This window comes from Lepisosteus oculatus, chromosome 3 (assembly GCF_040954835.1).
Source record: "Lepisosteus oculatus isolate fLepOcu1 chromosome 3, fLepOcu1.hap2, whole genome shotgun sequence".
NCBI lineage: Eukaryota > Metazoa > Chordata > Actinopteri > Semionotiformes > Lepisosteidae > Lepisosteus > Lepisosteus oculatus.
The window spans coordinates 65,684,376-65,697,510 of record NC_090698.1 but is presented as its reverse complement, the minus strand read 5'-3'; the positions used below and the strand labels follow the sequence as shown (position 1 = coordinate 65,697,510).

At 37.0% G+C, this 13,135-nt stretch overlaps 1 protein-coding gene across 12 annotated transcripts in view; it reads left to right on the top strand.

Annotated features, from left to right (window-relative positions):
- tcf4 (transcription factor 4) overlaps window positions 1-13,135 on the top strand; it is a 208,523-nt gene that overhangs the window by 160,926 nt on the left and 34,462 nt on the right. For all 12 annotated transcript variants that reach the window (XM_006626580.3, XM_015362240.2, XM_015362269.2 and 9 more), the window contains 5 exons: window positions 1,910-2,015; window positions 4,033-4,166; window positions 5,126-5,258; window positions 8,883-8,953; window positions 9,772-9,850. In XM_006626580.3, the coding sequence (XP_006626643.2) occupies window positions 1,910-2,015; window positions 4,033-4,166; window positions 5,126-5,258; window positions 8,883-8,953; window positions 9,772-9,850 (523 nt within the window). The remainder of the gene's footprint in view (window positions 1-1,909; window positions 2,016-4,032; window positions 4,167-5,125; window positions 5,259-8,882; window positions 8,954-9,771; window positions 9,851-13,135) is intronic.

Sequence of the window (13,135 nt, the reverse complement as noted above, 5' to 3'; positions counted from 1 at the left end):
TTGAATAGGGAAAAAGCCTTTCTTAAAAAGTAAAAAAGGATGAATTTGTTCATTTGCTAAAGCTTCTGATGAATGTCATGTTAGAAAGCTGTGGGACATAACACTACAGTATGTGAGGTAATGCTACAGACATAGGCTTTACATTCTGAAGGCAGAGTCTTGTTAAGTAACACTGTAATGTATCTCTGACTATTCAGGGTTAAAGAGTTCTGTGATTTGGCTTCATTTTTGTAAGGCTTATCCATTTATTTACATTATCTGTGGTTTTGGCAAGTGCATTAGGTCTGTCACCAAGTTCAGCGGAGAAAACTAATCAGGGTTACATGGACCTCATAGCTGTTGACTGATTTCTTATTATAACTGCTGAGATGTAAGAATTGCTTTCGTGTGCTGTTTTTACATATTTTCCCTTTATATTCTGTCAAGGCCAGGAAACAGTGCACAAAAGAAAAGGACCTTTCCTTTTCTGGATATGTCCCTTTTTACAACAGTCATAAAACTTAAAAGTGTCTCATAAGAGTGAAGTGACTGCTATAAGCAGGATGTCTGTGTAAATACACGTGAGACTTAAAATCCTTACATTTTAAAGAAGGACAGAGCGTGATATATTTACATATGATTTCAAAAACTAGTGATGTGAGTGAAATGTGTGAGAGGTACCTTGATATTAAATACATTTAATTTATTGTTCTTCTGTTTTTAAAAGTCTCACAATCCCTCCTTGAAACATTCAGATATAGTCATGTCATACAGCCATTTTTTGTTGCCTTCCTAGCTGGAAGATGTTGTTGAACATTTGCACTCTGCTCTGCGAAACTCCCTGTGCAAGGATATGAGAAATCCGTCCTGTTTCCCTATTTAAATGTCATCTTAAGATTCATGTCTCTTCAAGAGCCCTCAGATAAAATATTGGATCCGTGACATGCATGATTTTATAGTCTTTAGAAGCCTTCAGAACACCTGTCATGTGAAGTAATTTTGTAAGAAGTTATTTTTGGAATTCTATAGTCACTTCCGTGAAAAAAATGCTGTCCCATTTATATTTATATATGTGACAGTCACTAATGTGCACCTTTTCCCATTATGCTTTAAAAAAACACATTTGTCTGTAAATGCATGGAAGCCATAATTGGAATTGATTTTGCACAAGAGCAGTATTAGAACAGCATGTTCACCTGACAAGGATTCAGTGGCTCCCACCAGTGGAACTATTAGCTGTCCATTTCACAAAGCTCTTGTTTGTGGTGTGGCATGTCAAACAGCTGACCCGACAGCACATGTTTTCAGAATGCAGTCCTGTTTCCTGTGTTCCAGTGGATTAATTCCCAACACAATTATCTTACACATTAAAGACACTCAAAGTCTGTTGTCCAAATTGGCTCTGAAACTTTATTTGAGTCCTGCTTTCTGCCTGCTGTAGCTATCAAAGTATTTTTTTGCTTTTTCTTTCACAATTGGGATGTAACATGTCTGTTGTTCAGCAGGATGTAAATGATATGTGTGTCATGGGAGATGTTAACCAGCTTATGTAAAGATGAGGTTCAGAAACTGCTGTCTTAATTCATTAAAGTATATTTTACTTTGCAGACTCTTGTTGCTGCCGACCTTGATAAACTCCCAAAAATTAAATATCTCCCTAAAAAAACCCCGAGGATTGTAATGTATGAATGCGGTGACCAAGGGGTTTTGTGTGTTTCGTTAAAACAGGAGAAAACATGTTTCCCGCAAAAACTCAATTAGCACACAAAAACGCTGTGTGTAAAACTCAGCTCTAGTATTTATTGTGGAAACGTGTACAGTAACTGCTTCATGACAGGTTTTCATCAACACACAGTGTGCAGTGGCTTCTTTTGCTTGTATGAGCTCATGATGCTTTGCTCACCGTTGTCATTTCTTGTGTGTTTCTCAGGTGTACGCCCCATCTGCAAGCACTGCCGACTATAACCGGGACTCACCAGGGTATCCCTCCTCCAAGCCACCCAGCAGCAGCTTCCCCGGCACTTTCTTCATGCCAGGTACAGCAGCTGTGGTGTCAGGAGTCTCCTGAAGCACAATGTTCACGCTGAGCCCTGCCTTCCGAGGCCTGTGCTGAAGAGAGGCACAGAAATACCAGTCTGTGTCTTTCTGTGGGACAGTGAAAAATCAAATCAATCTCACAGCAGGTGGCTAATTTACAGTGTCAAAGACTCAACCAGAGACAAATCAGTAGGATCAAGGTTATTGTGTTTATTTTCTCAGTTCTCTCTGTAATTTGGTGGTCAAAAAGAAAAGTTGTTGTTTTTTTTTTAACGGATGTTTTTTTTTTCTTTTCCCGCCATGAAAATGGCTTCCTAGAGAGTTTTACCATCCCTGTGTTTTAATAATTCTTGGCCTGACTTTGTCTTTAGAACAGAATCCCATTTACCACTCACCATTGTGTCTCCTTGAGGGAAGGCTAAGTACATGTGAAATATTTCAGTCATGGAAAGGGGATTGCACAGTCTTAGCAGAATCAGGAATCTGCAAACATCTCACACACTCACAATATCTTTTATTTTATTTTATTTTACTGTCTTTTAACTGTATCAACATTATCTAGAAGACAGTTTACATATTTTTACTTTTCTTTATATCTTTAAATTCTAAATGCTAACCAAGGATGAGATTTCATTCCTTTTAATGTACTTCAGACTGTCATTTTACAGTTTCAAAGAAATATAAATATATATAGTTCTGTAGTTCTGTCAGTATATATACAGTTACATAGACAAGGAAACATAGGAACTGCAACAAAAACATTAAGCATGATCAAGTACAGTAAAGTGCCCAACAGAAGTTGTATTTGTTCTCTACAATTAATAGCATGATAAATGTGTTGTGTGATATTTTGTTATTATGTAAAATCTGTCAGCAGCTACTTTGAACATGATATATTTTGAATCAGATGAATGTGGCATTTTAGGGCTTAAACTACTGTTTTCATCCAAAACAGTATTGGTTTCGTCCAGACCACAGTATTTACAAAAATGATCAAAATTTTAAAAAATAAATGTCCTTGCAATTATAATTCGTTCACTGGAACCTTTTAAGAAGGGTTCCAGAAAATGAAAATCAATAAAATCCATGTAAAGATTAAATAAATTTAATTACTGTATGTGCAACTCGTAACCTAAGTGAAAGACATGGGTTTCTGCATGCACCTGTTCAAAGCATTTGTTAAGAACTTAATTATTAACTCAATAACTAACATGCAGGTTTCTTTGCCAAATCCAAACAGGGATGAGTTTTGTGCAGTATGTTACTGTTGCTCTGACCATGCAGTGTTGTTACTTCTTCCAGGATGATCTCATTGTGCACACCTCTGTGGGAAAATGGACAGTATAAATTAATCTTATAGACAGCTTTTGGAAAGAGGAAAAAATATTCTCTGATGAAGTTACATTGTTAATTGACATCCCCCTTTGCATGTACATTATCATTTTAACAGTTTAAAAAGGCACATAACGAAATGAAGTCAGGATTATATCCACACCATGAAGAGTCTTGGAGACCAAACAGGCTGGTGTTAATTGAGCAAGCTGCTTCTGAGCACACACTGAGCTGCATCGTAACGTGATGAGACAAGGGAGACTCTTTCTGCTGAAGCCTCTATCTTCTTGGCATGAACTGGCCGTGAATTTGGAACAATGTGGGACTATAGGCAATCTCTGATTGTTTTTGGATCAAATAACAAGATATTAATAAAGACTTCCATCCATGTATTTTTCGTTTTCAAGAGTTAGTGATCAGCTTACTCTTAAACAGGAGAATAAGGGGTCTTTTAAATAATCATGCAGCAGTTGTCCTGAGAACTCTGCGTAGTTAAGATATTTGTTGCGAATTCTTTGATTGAACCATTTGCTGTGATATTGACCCAGCACTCAACTTTACAGATGGCCACTACTAAGGATAATGGGGAAAAAAAAGTTTCCAAAGGTGACACAGTCAGAATGTATCTCAGAGGTGAAGTGGTGTGTGTAGTATTTGAATGTTGTTCTTCCGGTCTATGATCAGATGGTCACCACAGTACTGATCCATGGAGTTCCTCCAGTGGAATGAACCAGCCTGGCTACAGTGGAATGCTGGGAAACTCATCACATGGCCCTCAGACCAGCGGCTACTGTGGTCTGCATCCACACGACAGACTTGTAAGTTATATACCTTTCATCTGCAGTGCATAGTTCTAAATATGTTATCTGAGCATTTAAAACTTTTTTATTCAGGTGATTTGAAGACCCAGTAGTGTTATCAGGTTTAATTTGTTTATGTAAAATATGGTAGTGTGTGTTTTTTTTAACAACAAGTTGTAAGTTTAACAAGAAAGGTTTTAAGGCTTTGCAAACATAAAGGCTTTCTTTAATAATTACTGTTCTCTAGTGTGTAGTACTTATGAAATTAAACATCCTGTAAATGCATTTCACCACTAATTTCGGTATTCTTTTCTTGAGGCAAATTATGTGTGCCAATAGCAAAGTAGTAATAACATATAAATAATAAAATACACTTTATGAACAGTTCATAGAATGCTATACCACACCACACACAAAATACAGAACTGAAACAAAAAAGAAACCTACATAAAATAACAGGTATCATTTGATAATGTAGATAGTTAAGTGTTGCCATTTATCTCATTATTAACACGCACTAGCATGTGCACTTCAAAAACGTAAAAGAATAGTTTCTAGTGTCTCATTCAGGTCCTGTCACATGTCATGTTTTTAAAAAAACTGTAACCAAGGTTCCCAAGTCCTCAAGCAGTGCAATACACTTTCCAGGGCAGCATCATAGATATGGGCTTGGCCAGGTGTCTTTTGGCAAAATAGCATTGTCCGCAGCTTTCCTGGTGCATGGAGGATGGCAGTGATGTTAGGGAGCACTGCTCCTCTAGTCAGTGATGACTTTTCCGTCAGGCTTTATGCAGCTTTCACCATGTTGGCCCAGCGGAAAGGTGTGAAAACTGCACACCAATAGATGGCACTTTCATCTTACATGGCCTGGCCTGAAATGAGCAAAATCAATGAAGACTTAGGCGCAGTGTGAATCTCCAGCACACATTTTGTTGTAGGTAGCTTGTGCTTTAAGCTGCTTTTTTTTTTCTCCACAGAGTTACCCATCACACTCCTCAGCAGACATCAATTCCAGTCTTCCTCCGATGTCTAGTTTTCATCGCAGCGGAGGAAATCATTACAGCGCCACCTCCTGTACGCCGCCCACAAATGGAACAGACACCATTATGGGTGAGTTGGCCTTATTGAAAGCACCCTCGGTTGCTCTGTAGTGTCAATATGCAGACTGTTCACTCTTTGAATTAATCACTAATTCCAATATCTAAGCTTTTAAAACCTATTTCACATTGGCAAGTTTTCAGTCATTGGTCCGCATCAGAGAGTTACATCTTCCTTTGAGACAGACAGGCACATACATGCATCAGAGACAAAAGCAAAGGCTTTTTTTTAACAGTATTGTGTTTCCTCTCTGTTTTGTTGTATTGTTATTATGTTTTGTATGTATTGTAACTCAATTCAAATTAATTACGCTGTTCAGTCCCTTAGTTTGAATAAAGAGAAACAAAACTGGGAAAAAAAGTTATCAGATGTGTAATGTAATTAAGAGAAAATTGAAATAGCTTCCAATTAAAGATGAATCCCAACTTCAGTATGATAAGCAGAAATTACAATGCCATTTTGACTGAGCTGTGGCAGATGTAATGTCAATCTTTTTGCCACAATAGATTTGTTTATGTATATTTCTTTGAACGCCACATTAATATAATAAACTAATCTGAAGCAGATTTCATGCATTGTTTTTAAAGCAAATTTCTTGTTTCCCTTTTTGTTCTTTTTGCATGCACTCGCTAACATAAACAAGAAATACCAGGATATAAAAAATAAAAAAATAAATAGGAAACATGAAGTTTGATGCATATGTTTTGGGTTTCACATTTGATCATTTATTTTTCTATTACAAAACACTGCAAGAATGAACAGCGAAGCATTAACACATGCCACGTCTCCTCTTCACTTCCAAAAGGGTCAGAAAGTGCTCATGTGTTTGTATGTACTGTACATTTTAATCTTTTCTGACATTTAGCAAGACCCTGACACACAGTCAAGTTTTGATAGGATATAATAAAATTGTTCGCCATGGAAACCCCACTTAGATGTCTTAAGATTACAGTATCCAAATAAAAGTTTCATAATAAAGGCCATTACAAGCCAGTGTGTCCAACACAAATGATGAGATAGATACGTTTTGGAAACTCTTCACCGCAAATCTGAAATATTTTTATTCTAAAATAACAAAAATAGAGTAATGCCAACTCACATTATTATTCATTTTTGATCAAAAGTGAAGTATGACCAATTGCCCTTTGAAGGCTAATCTCCTGTACAGTTAATCTTTCATTTATTGAAAATGATTGGGTTTAACATATGCTTGAAATTTTACAGTGATACACGTTGGGAGCATACAATAATTCTGGTGCTCTTTTCCCTCTAATGATGTGCGGCTATGACGTGCGATAGCCTTGTGGCTTACCTCTGGCATATGCAATTTTCATAGAAGTTTTTTTTTTTTCCAAAGCAGCCTATATAAACTATTAAATATGTTTGTTGACGAGTTTGGACAAATGACTTAGACTTATCCTGTAACTGGAATGTGTGAACTTGGAATCAGTAGAGGTAAGCACAAGTTTTGTGTGGCATTTTGGCTGAAATAATGTAGTTGGAAAAGTAGTACTTGGAAGTCGTATTGTACAGGATTTCTTAGTCTTGTTGACATATATGGGCTCTTTTGTCCATCTACCGCAGTTGGCAGTTTGCTTAAAGTTCTCTTACATGTCCAAAGTAAATACAGTAAAACACTAATAGGAATGTTTTTCATTTGAATTTTAATTTATCATAACTGCTGAATGCATTATGAAACAACCCACAGGTGGGACTCAATTAGAATTCATCTGAAACTGGTCTTCTAGTTTTTATTTGGAAATCATTAACTTGCAGTAGTTTAAAAGGTAAAGATACCCTTCTCTCAGTTTGTCATAATTCGCCCAAAGTCAAAACAAAAGCTTGAAAGACCTACGTTGCACACACCGTGTGAAGCTGGTGAAACGGTTGCCATATGTGAATGTCATGATTTGTGGGATCGTATTTATTTCTGCATTCAGAAGTTTGACAGTATGCACTCCAATCTAAAGTTAGGATCTCAAAAGCTATTTGTTCTATCTGTACAACTACAAGATGTTTCTAATTAAGGGAAAGCCAGAAGCAGCAAAAATCTGGCATTTGCCCATTCCAAAGGCGGATTCTAGTGTTTCGTTATTGAAATGCAGAATTACTAATAATTCTTCTAAACCTTCGATACTGTACCTGACCTTTCTTGAAATGTGATGTTTTTCTGCAGTGTACAGCAAAGCTGACATGCAGATCTGCATGAAATAGTGTGTACTCTCTTGAGTGTTTAAACAAGCAGCCCAGGACTTTTTCATCAAGGAATGGGAGAATGTATTATGCGTCTGCTTCCCAGTACCTTATTAAGATATCGGATATCACAGTCTGGTTAAGTAGACCACAATTGCACTGGGAGCATTCACAAATTACAGTTAATTACAGAGTTACAACTCTGGCTAAAGCCTTTCTGTCACCCTAGCAGAGTTAATAGTTAAGTTGTGCATTTCTCTAGGTTGTAGGTGCTCGTCCAGTAAAGTCAGTCATGGGTCAGCACTACTCTGAGTCTGAGCTGTGTTGTTAGCCCACTGTGACTGGGACTTTCCAAATGACAGTGGAGAGTGTGCTGCATCTTCGCTAGGGTTAGGAGTCCCCAGCAGTGTGTTTTCTTGGGATTGCCATATAACAGAGACTACTGTGACTTTCCAGGCACCTTGCAGCAGTAAGAACTGAACCTGCGTTTCATTCAGGGTTTACTGCTCAAGAAAAGACTTTGTGTGCAAGGGAATGGCTTGACAGAGCAAGACAAGCTGAAAAGAGGCAAATCTTTTATAAACATGGAAATAATTGACAATTCTAGATTAAAACAAGACAATGAAAGCTTAAGGTCTTGAGGTTTTAGACCTTTTTGTCCATCGGTGACTTACTTTGATAAAGCAAGCATTTTACAGGTCTAGTGAGGAAGGATATTCTACACTAAAAATCTACAACTCCCTTTGTTTGTTGCACCACCTGTATTGTTTATTCTATACAAACTATATACTTTGTTTATCTTATTATAAGCTGCATTAAACTTAAATTTACATTGTGGAGATATCCCTTGCTCTCAACTTACATACTAATTACTCCACTACTAAGTAGCAGCGCTTATCAGTCCCTGGACAGTGTTATATTTATGTTCTGATACATTGTACATGTGTGATTTTTTGCAGCTTCTTTGTTTTATGATATGTTACCTATTTTACCCAGTTATTGTATTGATTATATATAGCAGGAAGTTGCCTTTTTTTTACTTGCCACGAAGTAAAGAAGTCAAACTAAAAGGATAAAAGTACGAAAGCATGAATTGCAATCCCCGTACCTCTTTAGGCTGAGAAATTCTCTCTCCTGTGTAATGTCTGGGAGCTCTGTAATCTCACCAAGATTCTTTGTCAATGGTTTGTGTCTTTGGCCGCCATCTGTGGGGTTAGAAAGAAGAAAGAAAGCTGGAGCAGTGAAACGCTGATTGCCGAAGTTCACACTTGTGGGAGCCTGTGACTAATTACCATCAGCGCGTACAATGTGACGGATAGAAACAAATTGGACATTCAAGGGTGGGGGGTGGCTAGATGACCACAGGGTTATTTCGCATTTAGAAGCTGAAGAAATGAAAAGTGTCTTTGTTAAACAAACGCTTCCTTTATGTCTTTGGTTCAGCTAACAGGGCAGCAAGCGGAGCCGCGGGCAGCTCACAAACTGGCGATGCGCTGGGAAAGGCTCTGGCATCTGTAAGTAGTGCGACATTAAAGAGCGCCCACCGTGTCAAACCCCACTAAGCAAGTCTGCCATTCCATTCTGCAACATGTGATAGTTAGCCTGATTCAGATTGTATCACTTCAGTCAAATGTGGAGACCTCTGAGAGCATCAGTTACATATTACAGTAACATATTACAGTAAAATGAAGGTTATACTTTAGCAAACATTTGGACACTTTTGTGTGTTGCGTGAGTGGGTGCATTTTTTCTCCAGTTACCGGTTTCATACACAATTTGTGATGTGCCATTTTTGTCTGTTTGATTTTCTTTTATATGAATATTCAGTTACTGGCTGTCTGTGGCAAATATACAGTTGTTTTTCCCCTAATAGTGTAATTAAGGTCCTGTAAGCTTTCCTTATGGTGCAGTAACTTAATAGGGATCAGGACATCATCAGAACTTTTTAGACCTTTAATTTTATTCTTTGTATTATATTCACCATAGTTTTTTAATATCTGTAAATTAAGATGAAATTTCATAAAATGGGATGAACTAAAATAATGTTTTAAAATGTGTGTGTTTATTACTCAGGAGATCCTTTTCTTAAGCATTTCAATCAAACTCCTATTATATAAATCAGCTTTGAGCTAATGTTAAATTCCTCACAAAAAAAGAGCACAGAGCTGAACATTAATATGCTGTAGTACAGTAGCTCTGAATTTTAATTTGTTTTTACTAAAACTTTTTTTTTACTTTACTTTTTGTTTTTGGTGTAAGCTTTTTATAAATTTGAAAGGAAATGCTTTCTGAGCATTTTAAGACCTTTGTATTTGTTCATTTCTCACTTCAGATCTACTCTCCAGATCATACCAACAACAGTTTCTCATCAAATCCTTCCACCCCTGTGGGATCGCCCCCCTCACTCACAGGTAAGGGATTTTGGGAGAGAGGCTAACCAGGTTCATATCAGTAATACTTTAGTCTGTTGTTCGGTATTAAATGACTATTTTACTTAATAGTTCAAGTATGTAGCTGTTTTGGCATGCGTATGCAGCAAAGGAACAAGTGAAGGCTCCACAGCGGAAACGTTGTGTTTCTTTTCTTCTCTTTTCAGCATGGAATAAACCTTTACTTGTTACTTATTTTACTTAATGTCATATTTTCATTATATTTGGAAGGATACCTTTAAGCTAAAATGTAAGTTGTAAATACAAAATTCTACAATTCCATGAAGAAAAAAGTTCTGTTTAGGAATGGCTGTGATCAACACTATCCTAAATGTGCATAACATTTGCAGAGCACAGTTACTTATTTGTTCCTGGTAATAAAAAGCAGTGTATGCTGTTCTATGGGTAGCCGTCAAATCTGGCTTTTTATTAAATTCCTCTGAATCTCACACAACCTGACCTTCTTAACCACTGAGCCTCAACCTACACTGTATCTATCAACTAATTTATACAGTATGTATAAAATGACTTTTCAGGGATTTTTAAGGGATGAGAGGTTTTCCTGGGGGCAGCTTTTATTAGGCTGCATTTAGCTTCTTTTGTTAGTAGATGCAGTTGGATCAGGAGTTTAAAAAGGTCCTAGTTTGTGATTGTAGATTGACATTGATATAATGTAAATATCTACCTGGTATTGCTGCTTAAAGACTTTTCACTAATATAACACTTCTTTGCAGTCCAAATATGCAGCATGATATCTGCTCATTAGAAGACATTATAAATATAGAGTCTCAGATGAACACACAAACTTGGAGGTATACCCACTGCAACATTAAACCACTGATGGCCAACACCAGTGATTCCTGCAATTTGTGTGACTTTTAGTGGAAATCTGATTGGATTTTCTGCAGCAGCGAATTCCCAGCAGTGAATATTCATTGCTCCCAAGTGTGCTGCTAACCACATGAAAGGAATTAAATGTTATTTTCTAAAACACACGTCTAATAACTTAATAACTGTTAGTCATGTTTGAGGTCTTAAATTACATTGCACTGGATCTTAATTTTTTTCTAATTATTGCCAAGCAGTATTAAGTAATACAGATTTTCTTTGCTTCTTAAAATAAAAAATGAGTTCACTGTAATCACCTTGTTACAAATTCTGAACTAATTGTCCCAGTTACATGGTGTTTTACATTTTTATATGTATTGACTGATAGTATTAATTACAAATGCACTTTACCAAATAATTTAAAACCAATGTACTAGATGTGCTGTAGTATTATGAAGTATTATTAAACGTGCTGAGGATATGCCTGGAATAATTTGTATTAATCATTACATTAAAGTTATTAGATTTTACAAATGAAAATGAGGCTTATTAAAGCAGACAATTTAAAATTGATATTGAAAGTTAAATTTACAGGGCAGTCAGTTGAATTTTTTTAATGAGAAATAATTTAGTTGCTGATAACACTTTGACTTTATTTGCACATGAATGTGAAGGTAATTATTTGCTCATTAGCATATGGAAATGAGCCTTAATAATAAAAACTGGTTACCAAAATTGTGAACAAGTTAGTATACATAAAAGAGGACAATAAAAATGACTTAATTAGATCTAATATGCATAATCAAGGAATCCTGTGCCCTTCAAACAGACAGGTCATGGAAGGAAGAAGCAAATAATGAGTGAACATGGTTTTATTGCTCAGATCCTTTAATTGCTGCTGTAGGTCTGCCTGAACTACAGACCAATAAAGGGCTGAAACTTAACAGTGGGGTTCTGCCTTTTTAGGATTGCATTGTATGGATCAAATAACCAGGGAGATTACCATAACGCAAGGTCAACCCACAAAAAAGCATTACTCTTTACCTGCCCGATTTCAGCGATTTTCACCTCTCCAGCCATCTTTTCAATTTAACAAAGAGGAAGAAAATGGCTCCTTCAGTAATTAACAACTGTGCTCCAGCTGTGACTGTGGAGTAGATTAGGTACCAAAAAAGTGCATGAAAGCAGCACAGAATGAAAAGGTTTGAATCAACAACTGAATTAGTTTTTAATGGCTTTCGCCTATGGGAAGGAGCCAAGTAGGAATGTTGTAAAGCTGCTGATGCACTTCGATGCTCACACAGCCAGGTACTTGATCAAATAATAATCAAAATAAAGCAATAGAGCCCATAGCAAAAGACCACTCCACGGGACAGGGTGCTTTCCAGATAAACTGTGTTATTGTTTTTCATAATGTTCTCATCAGATTATTGCACTTTATTGATTTAGTATATCAATTGCTTCAGCAGAGTATAGAGTGGGGTGGAGTGGTTCACCTGTTTAAATTCGGAATTAAAATATAATTTGTTTGTATGGGCTTGTATTAATAGTGTCCTCTCAGGGAAGAAAATTTCGATTTAGTATAACATGACAGGCTCAAGCATCCCAGAAGAAATGTCTCATTTATCTTCTACCATCAAAAAGGAAGCAGAGACGTACATATAACTCAAGTGACGGGGAAAAAAAATAATTGCCAATAAAATTCTTTGAATTTTTTACTATCTTCCAATGCTTTCAATTATTTTTTTTCTATTGTGTGTGTGTGTAAATCCCATTCCCAGAAGCAAATAGACACCATAACCTATGTCTGAGGAGGCCTTTATAGAGCTGTCAGGAAACATTATTGGCTGAAGCTGAGTGCTGTGAAACGCCATTACCCCTGAGTGCTTCCCAGAAGTAGCAGAAACCCTGAAATTACTCTCAAAGGGTGAAAGGAGGGAAGACTCCAAAAATGCACGACAGCCTGTGCAGTGTGTACTCATTAAAGGTCATGGCAGCATTGCCAACTTCTAACTTGGTACCATCAGAAACTAAGCAAGGCTGAGGCTGGGACCCGAACTTCCAAACCAATCCCCCAGTATGGTGATGAGAGAAACTGTGCTGTACTATGTGCCATCCTTTGAGTGAGACCTTAATCCAACTTCCTTATTACTCGGTTATTGGCACTGTGCTTAACAGCAGATGAGTTAACACCCTGACATCCTGGTTCCACTGTGAGCTTGCACACTCTGGCCTATGTAAAGATCCCCCTTAATTGGATTCGTTCTTCAGTTTCTTACTTTTTCTCTTGATCTAATGTATAGTGGGGCAGGTGTCACATAATGGCTGCCACATGTCAGCCAGGTGGATGTTACGCTTCAGTGGTGGATGAATATTGGGTCTCTTCCTATATGTGAAAGAGTGTTTATGTGTATCCTTTGAGTTGCAAAGCAGTGTTTA